The sequence below is a fragment of the Haliotis rubra genome, unplaced genomic scaffold, assembly GCF_003918875.1.
Source record: "Haliotis rubra isolate DU_JTF1 unplaced genomic scaffold, ASM391887v1 Scf722, whole genome shotgun sequence".
In the NCBI taxonomy this organism is placed as follows: domain Eukaryota; kingdom Metazoa; phylum Mollusca; class Gastropoda; order Lepetellida; family Haliotidae; genus Haliotis; species Haliotis rubra.
Window position 1 is genome coordinate 245,894 of NW_025767438.1, and position 23,303 is coordinate 269,196.

The 23,303-nt window shown below is 40.3% G+C and overlaps 1 protein-coding gene across 1 annotated transcript in view; it reads right to left on the bottom strand.

Moving 5' to 3' along the window:
* Positions 1–23,303, bottom strand: part of LOC124259464 (glutathione hydrolase 1 proenzyme-like) — a 46,839-nt gene that overhangs the window by 18,254 nt on the left and 5,282 nt on the right. Inside the window, exons 4-12 of the mRNA XM_046693599.1 lie at positions 21,443–21,543; positions 15,896–16,085; positions 9,455–9,615; positions 8,532–8,681; positions 7,762–7,898; positions 7,050–7,237; positions 5,532–5,772; positions 2,918–3,031; positions 1,230–1,353 (exon numbers count right to left, since the gene is read on the bottom strand). Of these exons, the coding sequence (XP_046549555.1) occupies positions 1,230–1,353; positions 2,918–3,031; positions 5,532–5,772; positions 7,050–7,237; positions 7,762–7,898; positions 8,532–8,681; positions 9,455–9,615; positions 15,896–16,085; positions 21,443–21,543 (1,406 nt within the window). The remainder of the gene's footprint in view (positions 1–1,229; positions 1,354–2,917; positions 3,032–5,531; positions 5,773–7,049; positions 7,238–7,761; positions 7,899–8,531; positions 8,682–9,454; positions 9,616–15,895; positions 16,086–21,442; positions 21,544–23,303) is intronic.

The following is a 23,303-nucleotide window of genomic DNA, read 5'->3' on the forward strand; positions in this document are numbered from 1 at the left end:
CGCACGCACGCACGCACGCACGGATACAAGCATGCACGGACGAACGACGGTCCGTTTCTTCCATGCATATCAGAGCTAATCATTTTTTTCCAGCCGATGAACTTCGCTCCCAGCTCCAGAATCCTTTGACAGAACCACAATATAAGCTAAAAGCTTTTCGATGCAGGTCATTTTCCTGTACTGTCCTGGTCCTAAAGTTTTAGAAAATCTGGTTACCTTAGCACTCAAGGTCAAAACGTACCGCTGTTCTGCGTTATGGAACTTCATCAGTCTTACTGTTTACTGCAAAATTATTGTCCTCCTGCGAGGGTACGTAAGTCCCAAAACATTTCAAGTCAGTTTAAGTGTACCAGGTTTTTAATCGTAGTATTTTTGTGTTTGTAATGTATGGCTAAATCTCAGCATCAACGCCAATGGCTGAAGGGATGGTGTAAATCCAGCTAGGGTCCATGCAGGTAGCAAAAGTAATGTAAGTCCCCATGGGCCTTAGTATGGTGATCTACCTTCAGTTGTTGGCGATCTATAGCCCGTATTTTATATTATATTGTCTTCTTTAATTGGAATATTTTAACTTTCAGCTAGTTTTATATTTATAACTGTGATTCTCTAGTCTTTTTACTGTCCATCGTCGACAGGTTTTAATCTTCAAAATGTTTCTACTTGTTATTGTATGGCTTGTTTTCGTCACGATATGGCTGCAATATTGAGGATGTGACGTTAAATATCAACTCACTCACTCACTACTGTTTACTGCACAAAACTGCTTATATGTAGCTACTGGTGAAGCTATCTGCGGCAATCCATGGTTGTCGTATTAGGCGACTAACGGAATCGGGTGGTCAGGCTCGCTGACTTGGTTGACACATGTCACCATATCGCAATTGCGTAGATGGATGCTCATGATGTTGATCACTGAATTGTCTCGTTGAGACTCGATTATTTACAGACCGCCGCCAAATAGTTGGAATGTTGCAGAGTGCGGCTTAAAACAACAACCAACCAAACATAAATGTAGCGCCATGAGCATGTTCTCGTACGTGGTTTTGTGTATAATAGACATGCGCACTGTTATCATCATTAACGTCACACAAACAAACAGAAACGTACATTTAATGGCCATGAATATACATGCAAACTCTATACTATACAATGTATTCAGTACAAAGGTTTCACTGCACAAATGATTCGCAATTAATTTGGTTTGATGAATTAATACCCGTCTGGTTCACCTCCCTTTCGAACGTCACAAGCGCCGTGCCTCACGTTGTCCTTGACCCTGACTATATTGACGACAGACGTAAATCCGTACCCAGTGATGCTGTGACCTTTCGCAATGAGACCATTTACCACTGCCTGCAATTGAATAACACATTGTTGAAGTTAGCATCACCTGGAACACTGTTGCTGATAAGGAAAGACGACACTTTCAATGTTGAGGCGAATGACCACTGTCTTCCCTATAATAGTCACACATATGTGCATCTGATACACTCACCTGTTGAACCTTCTCCTCGATAAACAGTGGACACATTTATGCATCTAGTCAAGTCAAGTATTTTTATTCCGTATGTAGGCCACAGGCCCATATACAACAAACATACATTTGTTTACAAATATAGATACACTTTAAAGGGCATACATATCAATAATACACGTGTTATTTGTTCAAATAGATTTCTTGTCAGCATAAATATAATATTTAATATAAACATATATACACACCTTTATAAACATTTAAAATGGAAAACTGTGTGGTTTAAAGAAAATTTATTGGAGTTTGATTGCTCTGATTTTATAAGCATGAAAGATATATTTACATAAATTTCTTAAAAGTGTTTCATTATTTGTTGATAACAGGGACTTAAATTTATAGTAGTTTGGTTATTTCTGATATACATATGGCAAGTATTTTAATCTAAGGGAGTTATATTCAGTACATATAAAAATAAAATGATACTCATCTTCCACACCTAGCTTACACAATGTACAATTACGTTCTGCAACCTCAACATTTAACCATCTTCCCTCATTATACTTTAACCTTAATAACCCACATCTAAATTTGATCAAAATATTTCGAAACATTTTGTCCAAGATACGTGATAAATATATTTCTGGAGTTAACAGACTTTTAAACTCTCGGTAAATACGGTATCGTGAACTGTTATTCAATGTACAATTCCATATGATTGAAAACACATATTGATTGCAACAGTCTTGAATCTATTTACAAATGAAGCTGCATCACCAACTGTCTGAGACATCCAGACGTAACCAAATCCATGTGAGAAAAGTATTTCTCTAATATATGTAGCATATGTCTTATATCCACAGTTATCGTAATACATTTGCATTTTGTACACTTTCAAGGGAGTTCTATCTTGATGCATATGAATAACCTTTAACCAATACTTTAAAGTTTTACACAATGCGTTAATAAGGAGAGGATATCTTCCACACTCGCCATATACAATAGCAGTAGGTGTTTGAGGGCTGTCATTCAAGAAACGTTTGCAAGCTGTTAGATGAACCTTTTCAATTTCATAAAATTTATGTATTCCCCAGATTTCTGCCCCATACAGTAATATCGGTTGTATCTGTGCATCAAATATCTTAAGATACACACCGGGGTCTACTATTCCAATTCAATTTAAACTACTTATTACTTCAATTAAATCCCGCTTACCCCTCAGGGCTAAATCATTGATACAATTTCTCATCTTAAATGTTGATGAAAATATAACTCCCAAATATTTATAAGTATTTAATGTTATATGCATCTAAAACACCTCACCTGTTGAACCTTCTCCTCGATAAACAGTGGACACATATATGCATCTAATAGACCTAACCTGTTGAACGCTCTCCTCAATAAACAGTTATTACATACATGCATCTCATGTAGGATAAAACTCACAAGTGGAAAGTCGTCCTCCACTCCTAGAGTAGGTGGCAGAAGCTGGTGGTGAAGACGTTTACGGTCCAGAGCCTCACCTGGGCTCAATCCAAACTTGAGGGTGTTCAGGGTTATCTGGACAAATATACAAATGCCTCTCAAATACACTCAGTCTGTGACATGTCTTGATTGTTTTTCAGTGTGCATCATGAAAACCAAGTTTAAGAACATGTAAATATTAGGTGAATGTGAATCCTATTCTGTCTGTAGTTTCACATTGTTAATAAACCTGTTGAGAGCTATTGCTATAGTGATTTGACATTGTTTATTAACGTGTGTGTAAGAGCTATTGTCATGCTGAACTGACATTGTTTATTAAAGTGCGTGCGAGCTATTGTGATAGTGAACTAACATTTATCTATAATACCTTGTGTGCAAACCGCTGTGATAGTGAGCTAACATTGTTTATTAACGTGTGTGTAAGAGCTATTGTGATAGTGAACTAACATTGTTTATTAACGTGTGTGTAAGAGCTATTGTGATTGTGAACTAACATTGTTTATTAACGTGAGTGTAAGAGCTATTGTGATAGTGAACTGACATTGTTTATTAACGTGTGTGTAAGAGATATTGTGATAGTGAACTAACATTCTTTATTAGAATGTGTGTAAGAGATATTGTGATAGTGAACTAACATTCTTTATTAAAGTGTGTGCGAACTATTGTGATGGTGAACTAACATTGTTTATTAACGTGTGTGTAAGAGCTATTGTGATAGTGAACTGACATTGTTTATTAACGTGTGTAAGAGCTATTGTGATGGTGAACTAACATTGTTTATTAACGTGTGTGTAAGAGCTATTGTGATAGTGAACTGACATTGTTTATTAACGTGTGTAAGAGCTATTGTGATGGTGAACTGACATTGTTTATTAACGTGTGTGTAAGAGCTATTGTGATAGTGAACTAACATTGTTTATTAACGTGCGTGTAAGAGCTATTGTGATGGTGAACTAACATTGTTTATTAACGTTTATTAACGTGTGTAAGAGCTATTGTGATAGTGAACTGACATTGTTTATTAACGTGTGTGTAAGAGCTATTGTGATGGTGAACTAACATTGTGTAAGAGCTATTGTGATGGTGAACTGACATTGTTTATTAACGTGTGTGTAAGAGCTATTGTGATAGTGAACTAACATTGTTTATTAACGTGTGTGTAAGAGCTATTGTGATAGTGAACTAACATTGTTTATTAACGTGTGTGTAAGAGCTATTGTGATAGTGAACTGACATTGTTTATTAACGTGTGTGTAAGAGCTATTGTGATGGTGAACTAACATTGTTTATTAACGTGTGTAAGAGCTATTGTGATTGTGAACTAACATTGTTTATTATGATGTGTAAGAGCTATTGTGATGGTGTAACTGACATTGTTTATTAACATTGTTTATTAACGTGTGTAAGAGCTATTGTGATGGTGAACTGACATTGTTTATTAACGTGTGTGTAAGAGCTATTGTGATAGTGAACTGAACATTGTTTATTAACGTGTGTGTAAGAGCTATTGTGATGGTGAACTGACATTGTTTATTAACGTGTGTGTAAGAGCTATTGTGATGGTGAACTGACATTGTTTATTAACGTGTGTGTAAGAGCTATTGTGATAGAGAACTAACATTGTTTATTAACGTGTGTGTAAGAGCTATTGTGATGGTGAACTAACATTGTTTATTAACGTGTGTGTAAGAGCTATTGTGATAGTGAACTAACATTGTTTATTAACGTGTAAATGAGCAAATGTCATAGTTAACTAACATTATTCATTAAAGTGTGTGTGAGCTATTTGTGTCAGTGATTTCACAGTGTTTATAATTGTGTGTGTATGTGAGCTATTGTGGTAGTGACTTCAAATTGTTTATAAAAATGTGCGACCTGATCTGTCACTAATTTCACATTTGCCACTGTTTTGTTAACATTTTCACGAATAAAAAGGACAAAAAAACATAATCTGCCCGGACAAATGAGTGGTTGATATGAGCTCCTTGCTTGCAAGCCAAAAAACGTAGCCAAGGCCAGCCGGGATTCAGACCGACGATCAAAGTTTCAAACAGATCAAATGGACTCAATTCTCACGCAAAGTGAATGGATGAGTACGGGTGAGTATGGTTTTACGCCACTTTTAGCAATATTCAAGCAATGTCACCAGATATGGGCTTCACACATTGTACCCATGTGGGGAATCGAACTAGGGTCTTCGGCGTGAAACTCGAACCACTACCCCACCGCCCCTGAGGCGACAAGGCATTCCATGGACACATATCATGTGGTAAGTCTAATCACACGATTATAATCAGTCGTAACAATTTTTTAAATTTGGTAATTCGTGTTTTAAAAGTGGGTTTAGTTTTACGCCGCACTCACTCTGTAAATAATCGAGTCTGGACCAGACAATCCAGTGATCAACAGCATGAGCATCGATCTGCGCATTAGGGAACCGATGACATGTGTCAACCAAGTCAGCGAGCCTGACCACCCGATCCCGTTAGGCGCCTCTTACGGCAAGCATGGGTTACTGAAGATCATTATTCTAACCCAGACCTTCACATGTTAAAAATGTTGGGTGTCAACATACTAGGGATGCAGCGGTTGTAATCCTTGTGCCTCCGGATCCACCTAAAACCAAGATGACGTCGCTGGAGTTATCTACCACAACAGTAGGACACATTGACGACAGAGGGCGCTTTCCAGGCTTGATAAAATTGGCGGGAGATGCTGGCACGCCGTACACGTTGACAGTACCGGGTGTCGAGAAATCGTCCATTTCATTGTTGTACATTATTCCCGTTGTTCTACCCAGTACTTTAGATCCAAAACTGAAACAGGAAGAAGTGAGTGAGTGAGTTAAATGTTTTAATCACATTTCAGATATTAAAACTATCATTCACCTTTGGGACAATACCATATACAATAAGGGCTATAGATCGCCGAACAGAAAATAAATCATGATATGCATTCTCTCTGTACATACAAATTTATTTTTTTTGCGCAAAAATATCACAATAAGTATTTAAAAAGAGACGGTGTATTTTCAGATCTTCTTTGTTATTATGCCACCAGGAAATAGTCATTGCCTGGTGCCATATCATTACATAATATGAGACTGCAATATTGTGAACAGAAGTTGAGATAAAATCCCTTGGCCCTTGCAATCTACAGATGGGCGGACGTATAAGGCGACAAACGGGATCGGGTAGTCAGGCTCGCTAACTTGGTTGACACATGTCATCGTATTCCAATTGCGTAGATTTATGTTCATGCTGTTGATTACATGATTGTCTGGTCCAGACTCGATTATTTTCAGATCGCCGCCATATAATTTGAATATTGCTGAGTGCGGCGTAAAACTAAACTCACTCACTCACTCTAAACAACAAAGCCAACCAGCCAACTCCTATTATTTTTTTGCGAACATCAGAATTTAGACTTCGCTCTGCCCCAATGCACCAAGTATAGTGTTATAAAGTACAGTTTTGCCCTGAACAATTATATTAATATTTACTTCCTCAGTAAAGTGCAGATTCTGGTATGTTATGGGGTGAGTTGTACTGTAGGAGAATGTACTAGTCAATAACAACTGACATACGTAGTGTACTGATCCACTGCACTGCGCAATCCTGTAGGCTCATTTTCATTTCCAACACAACGATCGGTATCAATGAACTATGACTTTATTTCTTACTTCTGAACATGTTTACACGTCTGTACTCTCTGCTGGCTGTATGAACATACAATACCAATCGCTGATTAAAGGTTGAAAAAACTGTGAGACCTCGCCTCGTTCTGTAGCAAAACTGAGAAGCACATGGCCTCCTGCTTCCGGTCACATTACCTATCACGTGACACCATAAAAGTGTTCTAAAAATAAACAATGACTAGAACAGGCCGCTCGGCAGGTACACATAGTGACGTCGGTTACCATGTTTACGTTTGATGAGGGGACAGACTAGAATGGCGTGACGTCCATACAGTGTGACGTAACACAATAGGTGTAGTTCATCACCTGATAAAGTACTGTCGGCGCCTTTGATATTTTACAATTACTTATGTCTACATGCTTCCATCTTACAACTAGGCATGAAGCTGTACTCACTAGTAGTTAATGGTTGATGTGATCGCCACAGCGTTCCCTGTCGCATCCACCACAGAGATATGCGACGTCCCTTGGTCTGGCTGGTTGGAGAAGGTGGCGCCGTAGTAGGTGGCGTTGTGAGTAGCTGCGTCATCAATCCGGGCCCGGGTCGCGTCCCCGAATTCCCGCGACGTCATGTTCCTCATCAGCTTCAACACGATCACAAACCAGATGACATTTTACAGTGGGTTAGCGGAACATTACATGCGGATATTGGAACATAATCTGTGTATTTTGGGCAACGAGCTCGTATGATGTATGTGTAATTGGGGACGTGAAACTTCTCTGGAATAGGCCCATATAAGAAGAAGAGAAGCCAACAAGAATGATCTTGTCCTTTTTATATAGTCAAAATCTTAGTTAGGTCACATGAGATTGATGTGACCGATGTGACTAAAAGTAACTCACTCACTCACTCAACCGACAGTAACCGTGTCTATTTCCTGGCATAATAACAAAAGAAGATCTGAAGTTCTGCCTGACAAATGCCAGATGAAACAAAAGTGTGACAAGGTGGTTGATGGTGACTAAAATAAAATTAGGAAATTGGTATTCGATTGTGCCTTATTTGATACCGGTATAAGGCGTAGGCGGATATTAACCACAAGAACATTTCTGGTGTGTCCCCGCCGTGATATTGTGGAATATTGCTAAAACTGTCAGATAGTCTTACCTCTGCAACGTCTTCAAAATCTTCGTCACCAAGTTCTGTTCTCTTGGCATATGCGAACTTGAAAGCTTCCACTATTCTGTGGTATGTCAGTATACTGTTGTCGTCACTCGAGACACTTTCTGTCGTCAAGTCGTACCCTGAATGTATATAGAGAGAGCTGACATGAGTGAGAAAGAGAGAGAGAGGGGAGGAGAGTGGGGAAGAGAGAGAGAGGGGAGAGAGAGGGATTGAACGACAGGGAGAGAGATTCAGAGACGGAGGGAGGAGAGAGACAAAAAGAGAGAGGAGAGAAAAAGAGAGAGAGAGAGAGAGGGGAGAAGAGAGAGAGAGGAGAGAGAGAGAGAGACAGAGAGAGAGAGAGAGACAGAGAGAGAGAGAGAGAGAGAGACCGAGAGATATACACGGGATCCCAGCTTCCCCGGACGGGAGACATTGACGTGAAAATACAGTGTCAAAGGTGACAGGATATTTCGAGTCATCCCAGTTTCGAAATAACCACGGAAAGACGACTACATAAGAAATACATAGGACCAAAGATTTCTTCATCGAGAAAACCATATGTCCGACGCAATGCTATCTAAGACATGCACATATGAGCCAGATATTATTCCAGTGCTTCTCAAGAGTAAACGTAAGTAAGGTATACAAAACATGACGATATTCAAATACCCAGAACTGTTTCCGGAAGTGAGTTTGTAAGTAATGGCTAAAATCTACGTAATATCTCCGAATTACATGCTGATATAGAAACGATTAACGCAAGAATGTACCGTCCAGGACATTGAGGATGTAGGCATACACAGCTCCACTTCCGGGAGCGGGCATTGAGTGAATTGTGGTGCCGTCTCTCAAGGTGAAGGTCAGCGGAGTGCGCCAGGAGACGGTGTACTCGTTCAGATCTTCTTTTGTTATTATGCCACCTGGAAATAGACACGGTTACTGTCATTAATAATGAGAGACTGCAATATCTGTGAACAGAAGTTGAGATAAAATCCCTTGGCCCTTGCAATCTTCAGAGGGGCGGACGTATAAGGCGATTAACGGGATCGGGTGGTCAGGTTCGCTGACTTGATTGACACATGTCATCGTAACTCATTTGCTTAGATCGACGTTTAGTTGTTGATCACTGGATTGTCTGGTCCGAACTCGATTAATTACAGACCGCCGCCATATAGCTGGAATATTGCGTAGTAATGCGTAAAACAAAACCAAACCAGAATTTACCATCAAAGAAGGACAGGCTGTCTTATTGGCAAATATTGGACGATTCCAAGGCGGAGTGGCGGGCGGCAAAATGGTCAGTTACTTACAGACCGCCGCCATATAGCTGGAATATTGCTGAGTGTGGAGTTGAATAATGGGCTCAGGGGTGCGTCTGAGTGGTGTGGGTGTGGTGTGTGTGTGTTGGGGGTGGGGTGAGGTTGTGGCTTCAAAGCCGTACTAATTCAAATATACGTGTGTTTGTGCGTGTGTGAGTGTCTGTGTATGAGAAAAAAAATGTGCGTATATGTGTGCGTCTGTCTATATACTGATCTCTGCACCCAGCTGTTCCCTGCTGGTGCTGACTTGTGGTATTGTCCTCTTCTCATCATCCAACAGCGCTCACCATTTTCATTCTCTTTCATAATCTGCTTGATCTCTACACCCAGCTGTTTCTGTGTGACGTGCAATTGTCCAGTCCCCTAACACTCACCATTCTCCTGTATCTCAGACACTATGGCATCAGTCAGGCTTCCGTTATAGAAAGCCGAGGCCCCCTCAGTAGAGATAGTCTCCAGGGTGTCTGCGAGTTTGGGATACATCACCGTGTCTCCTACCCCTTTTGCGGCTCCAGAGGCAGCGTTGAAGTACATTCTGTAACAGTAAACAGATACATAGTAATATGATAAAACGTTGATATATTCAGAGTGAGTGAGTGTGATTTTATGCCACTTTTATTTTATTCCCACCGGTCGGTCTCTGGGAATGTTCTTTCCCGCATGATCAACAAGACTGCCATAACGCTTGCTAGGAAAGTCGGAGGTATTGTTCTCTTTGGCTGGATTTGGACATTGTGGTCATTCATACGGACACTGTCCCGATCCGGTCAATTTCCAGCTAGACATTCACGGAAGTGACGTATGCACGCCAACGTTTTGTCAATGACCAGTGAAGAGTGAGTGAGTGTAGTTTAACGCAGATTTTAGCAATAGTCAATCAATATCACGGCAGGGGACACCCGAAATGGGCTTCACACATTGTACCCATGTAGGGAATCGAACCCGGGTCTTAGGCGTGACGAGCGAACACTTTACCCATTAGACTACCCCACTGCCCCTGACATATTAAGAAGTAATTATTGATTGGATGATGATGGAAACATGGCGCCCTGAGCAATCATAGCACCAGAAATCATGTTAATTTAGTTTTGAAGATATACACTTGTGATCTGTTCGATTGCAATTTTAGAAATTGGTGGGGGCGGTGGGGTAGTCTAGTGGTTAAAGCGTTGGCTCGTCACGCCGAAGACCCGGGTTCGAATCCCCACATGGGTACAATGAGTGAAGCCCATTTCTGGTGTCCCCCGCCGTGATATTGCTGGAATATTGCTAAAAGCGGCGTAAAACCAAACTCAGTCAGAAAGTCAGTCAGTAGAAATTGGTGAGCTACGACAAAGCAAGATACTTGATGTTCATGAAAAGCAAACCAGAAACTTTATTTCTCAGACTTGGGTATATTTGTTTCAGGATCTGTATGACAGACAAGATTCTTGGATGACGACATCTTTGTGACATTTAGATGTGATGCTTATGCCGTTGTGTGCCAAGCGCGAGAACAGGTATAGGAATCTGGACAGAAAGGTCCCATCATATTGTGAAACAGAATTTGCCTTCCGTTTTTTACTGTTATCGTTACTCACTTGCTTCTAAATTACCACCATTTTAGTCGAAGTCATCACAATGTTCCTTCATATCTACAGCTTGTTCAGCTTGACCTGATCAAGTGAATACTAATGCAATGCGTGACCGTGTCACAACTGGGTGGGTCTATTATTGTGCACGGTGCACCTTTGTCAGTTGATTGTCAACATGTCCGAACAGCCGAGTCTAGGGGCTCCTTTCACGAAGCAACCTTTACTAAGGTTCACCTTAACTCCCATTCTTTAACATTGCACTAAGGTTACCTTAGTGACTTACGGTCACCTTAGTGCTTTGTGAAAGGAGGCCCTGGTCGCGGTTTAACATTTTCTGCTCCCCTATTTAATAAAGTTAACTCGACCTGCCGTTTGTGCCATTTGACACCCCGGGTCATGCATATGTAGTAGCTCGGGTCATGCTGAACAAGCTGTTTGAATATGATCCAAAACCGTCAGAACCGTCTGGTGGCGCGGTGGGCGAACTGGCTAAAGCGCCAGGCTAGTGATCCAGCGAGGTTGAGGTGACGGGGTCGAGCCCACCTGTGACCGGGTGTAAAAACCATGGAGTCAACTTTGTGTGCAGACTCTTTCAGTGTTGTCACAACCCCTAGTGTACAGTACACAACCCTGTGCACTTAAAAGAACCCACGAATCCGTTGGTATATGACCAGATGGTGGCCACATGAATACGTGCAAACACCTAGTTGCGGGTACAGCAACGTGCAGTAAAACTTGGACAAAGTACTGTGACTATGTGTCCCAGTCCACCCAGCTGTGAATGGGTACCTCGTAAGGATGGGAAAGCCACAATAACTCGGTGCGCCTAGTGGCTGCAAGAGTTGTATGTTCCCCAGGGAGTTGAGATTGATAATACGATGTGCCGTTGAGATTGACATCCAGTGAACGAGGGAAAACTAAGCGCCTTTAAGCAGCTGAGCTGAGATGGATATCGGCGCTATACAAATGTTAGTATGTAATGTAATGTAATGAATATAATATTGTGGGATATTGCTTAAAATAACATGTTCACACATCAACTGACTCACTGAAGCTAATTCAGGCTTCCACATATATAGAGCTATGCATGTTATTAGGTTGAAGACATCTGACTCTGTATAGCGTTGTCGTGATCTTACTTAAAATAGTAGTTGAAGTAGTTGTAACAGTAGTTGCTGATCATTCCGTGTTTTGTTTGTTGTTGTTGTCGTCGCACTAAACTATATCCACTGTATATAATCGCGTCTGGACCAGATAATCCAGTGATCATCCAGCATGGACATCGCTATATGCAGTTTGGATACGATAACATGTGTCAACCAAGTCAGCGAGCCTGACCACCCGATCCCGTTAGTCGCCTCTTACGACAAACATGGGTTACTGAAGATCAATTCTAACCCGGGTCTCAAGACAAAACATTGATTACAAAACGGTCTCGGTTCCTACTGACTGGGTTCCGTCCCATTGCGTAACTTCGTATAATAACCAGTCCAGAAGTTTAAGACCAATTCATTCAACTGGATATATAAATATTAATCAGTATTATTTGATACATCTAAGCACGTGAGATAAATTGCAACACTACGCTGCTTCTAATCCTTGCAAACACGTCGTGCAGCGTGCTCTGTCGTACACTGGCTCTGACAAACGGAAATCTGGAAATCGTAGAAATCTCAAAACGAGGCTCTGCCGCTAGAAACGTTTGGCGGTCTGGTACGGACTTGATATTATATCAATCACATTGTGCGGTACAACACTACACTGCATAAGCTCAAAAAAACACATAACAGGGGTAACCAGTGAGCCAGATGAATTGTGAATCATCAAACAGGGGCAGTCTGTGACGTCTTAGTTAACGACATGCTGCCTACACCTCGCCATAAATCATAGAAATACGATGTTATTAAAGTTTAAAATTAAAATTAACTTTTAAAATTAACCATTTTCTAATGAAACAAGGAATTGGAATTCAGTGTAACCATAGTTGTTTGTGGTGTCTCTTTTCACTTTCGCACCAGAAAATTCGGATCGGCTGAAAAGTAGGTCATTGTCTGAATAGGTTAATGAGACTCATGTTTCGGTTTGCACGGGTAACTTGTTTTGTAGTAGTAGCATTTGAACTGTAATTGACAAGATACTAGTGTCTTATGTGGGTAAAAATGCTACCAGTGCACCAGGTTGTTGCACCGCTGTCCCCCTTATGCGAGTGAACCCTGGTGATATTCAAAGTTGATCTGAATTTCAATCAACCGTGTGCAACGCCCTGCAATATTATATTGCTAACAAAGGACAGCATTAAAGTTTTCCTGTGCATTTTGTTCTGATTGAAATGCAAGATGTTTATAACTGTACAGATGTAAATATCATTCACAGGACTCTTAATACCAGCAGATGGAAGGGAAATACAAAGACTATTTCAATACACTACAGCTTGTTCAGCTTGACCTGATCAAGTGAATACTAATGAATTGCATGACCGTGTCACAGCTGGTTGGGTCTATTATTTGGAAGAGGTGCACCTTTGTCAGTTGATTGTCAACATGTCCGAACAGCCGAGACAAGGTCGCCGTTTCACACCTCAGTGTCGAGAAATCGTCAGCAATATCCTAACTTTCTTTTAAAATGAAGCTACAAACGTATTGGAGTTGAACATTACATAGAAAAAGTGATAATTGAACTGGGTGTAGAGAGTGACAGCGAGAGTGAATCGGATTGTGAAAGTAACGGACGTCTGTACGTTGTAAAGTTAGTAAACCAAACTAGATAGCATATGACTGTGTAAACAATTCAATTAAAACATGAAATGATTGTTTTTTTCAGAAGTGTTGTTTTGTAACAAATCCATGCATGCATGTTGTGCACGAACGCAACATTCTTTGCTCCCCTATTTTATCAAGTTAAGACGACCTACCGTTTGTGCCATTTGACCTTCCGGGTCATGCATATGTAGAGTAGCTCAGGTCAAGCTGAACGGGCTGTAGTAATCTATTAATTCTAACATTAAAGGGGTGGTGGGGTAGCCTAGTGGTTAAAGCGTTCGCTCGTCACACCGAAGACTCGGGTTCGATTCCCCACATGGGTACAATGTGTGAAGCACATTTCTGGTATCCCCCGCTGTGATATTTCGGGAATATTGCTAAAAGCGACGTAAATCTGAAGTCACTCTCAGTCATTCATTCACGTAAGAAGTAATATACTCTATGGATGGATTCGTTACAGATCCTTATACCCGGGCCTAGATTTTCGAAGCTCTCTTAGCGCTAACAAAGTCGTAAGTTAATGTTATTGTATGGCACTTACGGCTATCTTAGCGCTAAAAGGGCTTCCACAATCTAGGCCCAGGAGTAAAGGGATTAAGGTGAGGTGAGGTGAGGTGAGGTGAAATTGGGTTTAACGTCGTGCTTGAGAATATTTCGCTCATATGACGACGTGCATGCGTGTGTATGTGTATGTGCGGCTGCTTGTACTAGCCCAGACTGAAGCTGGTTTTATAGTGCTAGCCAACTGAGATACCATGCCGCAGTGAAGCATGAATACCCCACTCAGACACACTTATACTGACTCCGAGCCGACCAGTCCTTGTTGTACCCATTAATGCCGAGCGCCAGGCAGAGACCAACAAGTACCAAATTTTAACGTCTTTTGGTATGACGCGGTCGGGGATCGAACCCGCGACCTTCCGCTCTCCGGGCGGACGCTCTAACCACTACACCACGGAGACGGTCCTAAAGGGATTAAGACCGAAATGGTGCATGATAATATGATAAAGAAGTTGTCTCCCATTATGAAGTTAAAATTATAATATAATTATGAACATTCATCAGATTCAATGAAACAGGTTTTACCGGTGTCTACACGGACACGTATCAACTAAGATCATCAACAGTCTCGCTCCGAGTGAGTGATTGAATGAGTTGGGTTTTACGCTGCTTTTAGCAATATTCCAGCAACATGACGGCGGTTTACACCAGAAATGGGCTTCACACATTGTACCATGTAGGGAATCGAACCAGAGTCTTCAGCATGACGAGCGAATGCTTTAACCACTAGGCTACCCCACCACCCCTTTAATGTTAGAATTAATAGATTACTAGTGTATTGATATTTTATCAGTGTGTCAATAATTAAATAAATCATTCTTCATAATTTCAAAATTTACGCATATATGATAAAAAAGGTCCCGTCCATCAAGCACATTGATTTGTCTGATGGTCTATCGTGATCATCCTACCAGTACTTCTGTTCACTATCAACACCTTATCAACCAATACATATGTCATCTCGTATGACAAACACATGTTTATTGGGACTTTATCAACCAATACATATGTCATGCCGTATGACAAACACGGGTTTATTGGGACCCTATCAACCAATACATATGTCATCTCGTATGACAAACACGGGTTTATTGGGTACTTATCAACCAATGCTCCTGTCATCCCGTATGACAAACACAGGTTTATTGGGACGTTATCAACCAATACATCTGTCATCCCGTATGACAAACAAGGGTTTATTGGGACGTTGTCAACCAATACATCTGTCATCTCGTATGACAAACACGGGTTTACCTTATCAACCAATATTGGGACCTTATCAACCAATACATATGTCATCCCGTATGACAAGCACAGGTTTATTGGGACCTTATCAACCAATACATCTGTCATCTCGTATGACAAACACAGGTTTATTGGGACCTTATCAACCAATGCATCTGTCATCCCGTATGACAAACACAGGTTTATTGGGACCTTATCAACCAATACATCTGTCATATCGTATGACAAACACGGGTTTATTGGGACTTTATGAACAAATACATATGTCATATCGTATGACAAACAAGGGTTTATTGGGACCTTATCAACCAATGCATCTGTCATCCCGTATGACAAACACGGGTTTATTGGGACTTTATGAACAAATACATATGTCATATCGTATGACAAACAAGGGTTTATTGGGACGTTATCAACCAATGCATCTGTCATCCCGTATGACAAACACGGGTTTATTGGGACTTTATGAACATATACATATGTCATCCCGTATGACAAACACGGGTTTATTGGGACCTTATCAACCATTACATCTGTCATCTCGTTGCACATGTTTATTGGGACAAGTAGTCGTAACCAGGATTATCACTGCCCCATATATTTCCCCTGCTCTCAATAGGTAAAGAAAAATGCCTTCGAATATATATCTCAAAGACAAGAAACACGTTTTACATACGTAAATGACCCGCTTCGAAGTAGATCGACGGATCTGTTTATTCCAAACGCCGTTGCCTCAGTTACTTTTATTCCTTCCCGGCATATCTTGATTGTAGGCTCGAACAGATTTTTCCAGGGTAATTTTCCAAATCTCTGGTGTGCCTCCCAGTACCCCATTAATTCGCCGGGGACAGCAATAGCAAGGCCGCCTGGAATCATATACAGTATCATGTATACAGTATCATGTATCGTGTTATAGATTTTATCGATACGCCGCACTCAGCAATATTCCAGCTGTGTGACGGCGGTCTGTGAATGATCGAGTGTGGACCAGACAATCCAGTGATAAACAGCATGAGCATCGTAACGTATGTTATATTTGAGATTACACTTTCTTTGTAAAGTACAAATTCTAGTACTTTTTTTAGTTGAGACCCATCCGGGATTCGAACTCACACCCTCAGAGTCAGGCACCAAATCGCCAGCACACAAAGTCAGCCGCCTAACCCGCTCAGTTACCGCGACTTCCACTAAGCAGGTTAGGCGGCTGACTTTGTGTGCTGGCGATTAGGTGCCTGACTCTGAGGGTGCGGGTTCGAATCCCAGATGGGTGTGAACTCAAAAAAAAGTACTAGAATTTGTATTTTACTAAGAAAGTGTAATCCCAAATATAACATATGTTACATTTGACAACTTTCTAAATTGCATTCTGTAATCATAGCATGAGCATCGATCTACGTAATTGGGAACCGATGACATATGTCAACCAAGTCAGCGAGCCTGACCACCCGGTCCCGTCAGTCGCCGCTTACGACAAGCATGGGTTACTGAAGATCAATACTAACCCGGATCTTCACATTTCTCATCGACATGTATTATCCATTGGCTAAAGAATTACAAATCGAATTATTTAGGGTCAGAGGTAATGTATTGATTATCTTAAACACAGATTATTGATAACTCGAAAAATTGTGACATTATGACTTTGCATTGTGGAGGCTTTATTGATACATTTAGTGTTCTCCCTGACGAGGTTCTTAATTTTGGGAAAACCCGATGATGATGATTTCAGGTTCCCCAACACCACCTCTGACTTTACTCACTCACTCACTCACTCACTCACTCACTCACTCACTCAGATGACTCGCGCCTTTATCCACCCATACCCACTCATCCACCCACTAATACACTAACCCACTTTCTACCACTTGTTCAGTTATAAATATCAGTTGGATATTCGAAAAAAAGAGATCCATCCAGGCGTATTCCGGTCTGAAGAAGATGAATGGAACAAGAAAACGCTAACGGCCCAGAATGAGTGAGTGAGTATAGTTTTACGCCACTCTTACAATATTCCAGCAATATCAAGGCGGGGGAGACCAGAAATGGGCTTCACACATTGTACCCATGCGGGGAATCGAACCCGGGTCTTCGACGTGACGAGCGGACGCTTCAACCACTAGGCTACTCCACCGCCCTAACGGCACAGAATGAGTTTTTGTTTCCCATCATTTATATCTGAAGGACTCGTATTTCGGTACACATGCAGTAACCCGAGAGTACATTCCCGTGGTCTCGCTATCTCAAGTTCGCTCCCTCTATTTCCATTATCAATCAAAAGTCAAGTTGACGCGAAACGTGAACGTGAGGACAACAATAATCTATCAACAAGAAGTTAAGGTTCTTTCTGTTGCACTTGAGTCAGTTTTCAATGCTGAATATCTCGCAAACCATCCTTTCAATTTGTGGAAATGGGTCAGATAATTGTATTGCTGCCTACAGCTCATTTTGCCAACAGTTTATAATAGTATTACATAAAACAAGTTCTATCTGGGGCATGGCTGTTTCTCGTTGCAAAATACCTGTCTTCCCTTCCCAACAATAGACTTGTACTTTCAACAGAAGTTATTTAGACCAGTTTGTAAAGGAATGGGAGCACATTCATGTATGAATCCATGGCGTCTCCAAACATGCAGTGGGAATTATAGTGACAACATTATTACCTTATTTGTAAGAACATCTGACAAACTGAGGCCACTTGCTTCTAATGACATGTCAGCCTATCTGTGGTAACATCTGATAACTGAGGCCACTTGATTCTAATGACATTTCAGCCGATTTGTGGTAACATCAGATAACTGAGGCCACTTGCTTCTAATGACATGTCAGCCTATCTGTGGTAACATCTGATAACTGAGGCCACTTGCTTCTAATGACATGTCAGCCTATCTGTGGTAACATCTGATAACTGAGGCCACTTGCTTCTAATGACATTTCAGCCTATCTGTGGTAACATCTGATAACTGAGGCCACTTGCTTCTAATGACATGTCAGCCTATGTGGTAACATCTGATAACTGAGGCCACAAGCCTATCTGTGGTAACATCTGATAACTGAGGCCACTTGCTTCTAATGACATGTCAGCCTATCTGTGGTAACATCTGATAACTGAGGCCACTTGCTTCTAATGACATGTCAGCCTATCTGTGGTAACATCTGATAACTGAGGCCAATTGCTTCTAATGACATGTCAGCCTATCTGTGGTAACATCTGATAACTGAGGCCACTTGCTTCTAATGACATGTCAGCCTATCTGTGGTAACATCTGATAACTGAGGCCACTTGCTTCTAATGACATGTCAGCCTATCTGTGGTAACATCTGATAACTGAGGCCACTTGCTACTAATGACATGTCAGCCTATCTGTGGTAACATCTGATAACTGAGGCCACTTGCTTCTAATGACATGTCAGCCTATCTGTGGTAACATCTGATAACTGAGGCCACTTGCTTCTAATGACATGTCAGCCTATCTGTGGTAACATCTGATAACTGAGGCCACTTGCCTTCTAATGACATGTCAGCCTATCTGTGGTAACATCTGATAACTGAGTCAGAACTGGGTACGAGAGGCAACGTATCACAATATTTACTATAATTCTGACCGATGATAATACATGTGTATATATTGAGAGGTATACAAACGAAACGTGCAATCTCAGGAAAGAAGGTTCTGTAGTTCCTATCAATTACGAAGGTAACGTTACTGATTTTCCTCCTACACACAGTTGACATCAAATGTCTGTGTCGCGAAAATATTTGAAAAATGTATAATTAAATATGAATATAACTATTTTGGAGATAATAAAAACATATTTTCAAATCTTCAGCCTGGCAATATATTGTTCCACCACAAACGGTATATATTTCGACTTTAACTTCGGACCGGGAATCTGTCCCAAGTTACATAGTCGCCCAGGATGTGCTGTAGTGATCTAGATGCTCATAAATTCAATACCAGCAGTCCGTCATATTCATGTGGTTAACGTTATCCAATCGAAATTGATCCACTATTTCTCCACTTGTATTTCTATTAATCGACATTTCAGCTTTTCTGTGGTAATCAAACAATGGAGAAAAATCAAACTGGCTGATATTTCATAAAATATTTCAAAATCTGTTCATAGTTACTTTATGAAATAAGTCCGATTTGAAAAAATACGTAAAGGTAAGGTTGTTTATCAATATCTAGGTTATATAAAATCTAATTACAATTAGTGATCAGAACCAAAATTCTCACTTATTACTCATATGTATATTCCTGTAATTTTTTTTTTAAGTGGTCTCAATATATACTGTTTACAGCTTGATGACCAACACCGCCCATGTACAATAATTTCCAGTCTGCTTGCAAGATGGCAGAAAAAATGTAGAATATATCATTTCACAGGCCGGTAGCCAATGTATGGCTTAAAAGCTCAGAAAAGCCACAGGACATCTGATACTTGGCTGACCATCTAGGAGACATTGACACCACTTTAAGCAACCAGTGATCCGTGTCGTACAAGGTCGCCTTCTCCGTCCACCTGTGTTTACATTCCCTCTCAATAAAACATGCTGTGTGTTCGGAGAATATTCGGCCACATTCTTATTATGCGTATGGCAGAGTCCTCTATGGCATTTGTGTGGATGAACAGCTGAATTTTCAAAGGAACAAACTACTATTCACGACAAATGTTAATTCAACCTCGGCGTTTATTTTCAAGCATTTCGGCTTCACCAAGGCTTATTTCCTTTAGGGTTAACAAACATTATCTACAGCACGACTGTTTCGTATATGATGTTCCCAGCACAACGTACCCTTAAAAGTTACGTGGAATTTTTTCAAACATTAATTACATTAAAATAACATGTCCCTTTTAAACGACGCATTTATAATGTAGATATCTTTATCTCCACAACCACAACCGTGATTTAGACTAGCATACTATACTGAGAAACAATTAAGGAATTCATGACATTTCAAGCGTTCCTTTAATATTTTCCAGTTTTCATCACCAGCTTTGAATTTATTTTCGCTTCATAAGAAAGAGGATGGTGGGACAACTTAAAACGTTCGCTTGTCACGAGACCAGGCTTTGATTTACAGCATGGTTTAAATATGTGAAGCGAATTTGTCTGTGTGCCGCTGTGATATTGCTGGAATATTGCTAAACCCGGCGTAAACTTCACTAAATCACTCACGAAGAAAAGAATTACAGCTACACAGGACGTTCCTTGTTGAAATCTAACCCTCCTCGCACTTACAGATGACAATATATACTGAGGGAAACAAATAAGGGAACACCACTTCATTTATTCTCAAACTTCCTCACACAACGCTATTCAGAGCTGGTGATGAAAATTGGAAAATATTAAAGGAACGCTTGAAATTTAATGAGTTCCTTAATTGTTTCTCAATGTAGTTGCTATTCTTAATTGTGGAGATAAAGCCTGACTTGACTCAATGTAGTTTTACGCCGCTTTTAGCAATATTCTAAATCACGGCCTTGTGGAGATAAAGATATCTACATTATAAATGAGTTGTTTAAAAGGGACATGTTATTTTAATGCACAGATTTGAAAATATGAAAAATAAATAAAATGAAATTTAAGTTATTTCAACTATTCAACGCAAAAATGCTTAAAACATCAACCATTGTATTTTTTTCAAATTGCTGATACAAAATCACTTTGTTTCAACTTGATTTCATTAGCTCGTTTGTACAACTACATGAATATCGCAGTAATATTTAACAGAGAAGAAACACTTTCCCCTTTACAAGCAATCATAATGGTACAAGTAATTTCTCCTCTTGATGTTAGGCCACCCGTACATGTTTGCGTTTCTCATCTCCAGCCATATTCACCAAAAGGGCGGATGGGCAAACCCCAAAGCGTTTTTAATGACCGAAACAAATTTATCGATTTTAAATTTTGAGATCACTTGTTAATAGTTTAAAAATTAATTAGTAGAAAACATGGAGTCACTTCGGATTTTCAAAAGTAAATGTAGATGATGGAAGATGACATGCATGGTGTTGTAAGAGTTAAAATAGAATGTTTCTTTCTCTTCAGGCCATACATTTCAAGAGCGATGGGGGAAATTGAAATACGAAAACTTGCCATTTGCAATGTAAAATAATGGCGGGTGGGAGACTGGAAACACAGACAACTTAACGGGCAGGCTCTCATGGCCTTGCGATGCTAGATGAGTTGAAAAGGGACCCATTTATTGCAACTCACCGTTTAGGGATGCGCCCTTCTCTCGTCCAACATACATTGTGCTGTTGGCGGCCAAGGGCGCTCTTTCTCGAGCATCCAGAACGTAGGACGTACCTGAGGCTCTATTCACACAAAAAAAGAACAGAATATCAAATGTAAAATTGCAACATTTTCAAAGTAGTCATAACAGCTGCAAAGTAAACCATTTGAGGAAGGACATTATTTTCGTCTGAGAGCTAGAGAAAAACTAGTCCGGTGCCCATAAACAATTGGGTTGTTGCGCCAATGGCAAAGCAGGATTTGTGTAATTGTTAATACTAATATTCAAAATTTTGTATTTGTTTTCGTTGGACAACACTAATTCCAGTAAGTAATTCAATTCAAAACGAAAATTCTATAACAACCCACGTAGTTCCATGAAACCAGACCACTCTCTAACTGAATGTACGTGGGACATTCCTGTTGGCCCAGGATACAAACGGAAAATGTACACAGGAATCCAAGGATCACATTTGCAGTTCTAAAAAATTTAACACATGCAGATGGGATTGTTGGTTTGACAGATGACATTAAATAAATGACTTTTTGTGAGTGATCAATTTTGCTTCATGAATAGGGTACCCAATTAGAAAAACACACTTCTTACTTGTTCCTATTTTATACCTATTGTTTTTTGCCTGCTCACCCGCTTTCTTACTGGTTAAGGTGTGAGATTAGAAAAGCTTAAACAATATGGATGTCTTGGATTTAACAATGTGAGAACGAAACTTCAATCTGGACAAACACGTCTTCATTTGTTCATGGCGAAATCATAATATATGTTGCCAGAGAAACAGTTTGCTTATATAAAATGGGTATATGATTTTGGGCTTTCTGTAAAGGCTACAGTGTATAACCATACCGGACCAGCAAGACATTTAGCATCGCATTTCATAAAAATGGTCATTGTGAATGTTATTAACGTTTATAGCTAAAATACATGGAATTATCATGAAACGGCCCTCCCATTATCAGAAATGTGCGGGCCGCTGCAAATGATATTGGACCGCTCAACCTTAACGACGGGCCACTATCAGTTCTGTTGTCAAGTGACGTCATAGTGGGTGCGTGGGCTTACGGTTCATTCGACATTAATCGGCTTTCGACTGGCAGATATTCTGGGTCAAACAAGTCAAAGCAACCCGAATTCCCGCTTTAAATAGCGGTAATATTGGCTTTCTTGTTGGTGCTAACCTTAACAATTGCACTAAGGCTGTTGAAGGACCAAACCGAACACCGACATAGTTTGACATGTTGCAGGCTATGGTCTTGTCAAAGGCCAAGGTCGAATATCGTCACTTTCTGTTGTGACGTCACTTGAATTGTTCGATGACGTAATTGCATTCGGGCAGTCAACCGCGTCAGAAGTTGATTTGGGTAAACTTACAGTCAAATTCCTTCATTATTTCCTTTTTCCTTTCAACACAAATTCCATGTATTTTAGCAATAATAACGGTAATACTATTTTTGAGGGCATTATCATTTGCAGAAGACCTCGGGCTTCTGCAAATGATAATGCCCTCAAAAATAGCATTACCCTTATATTGTAAATAAATCAGTGTGATATTCTTCAGAAATGTTTGCACACGTCTTTGGAAATATTATACAAAACAAATGGTTCCAGACATGAACATTGTCCGTCAATCAATAAAGACTGGACATATTATGCAAACAAAAAGGTTCTAGATGTGAGCTTCGTTTGTATTTGATTTGGTTTGTTGTTTTAAGCCGTACTCAGCAATGTTCAAGCTACACTGTGGTGGTCTGTAGATAAACGGATCTGGACCAGACAATCCAGTGTTCAACGGCATGAGCACCTATCCAGTGATCAACAGCATGAGCA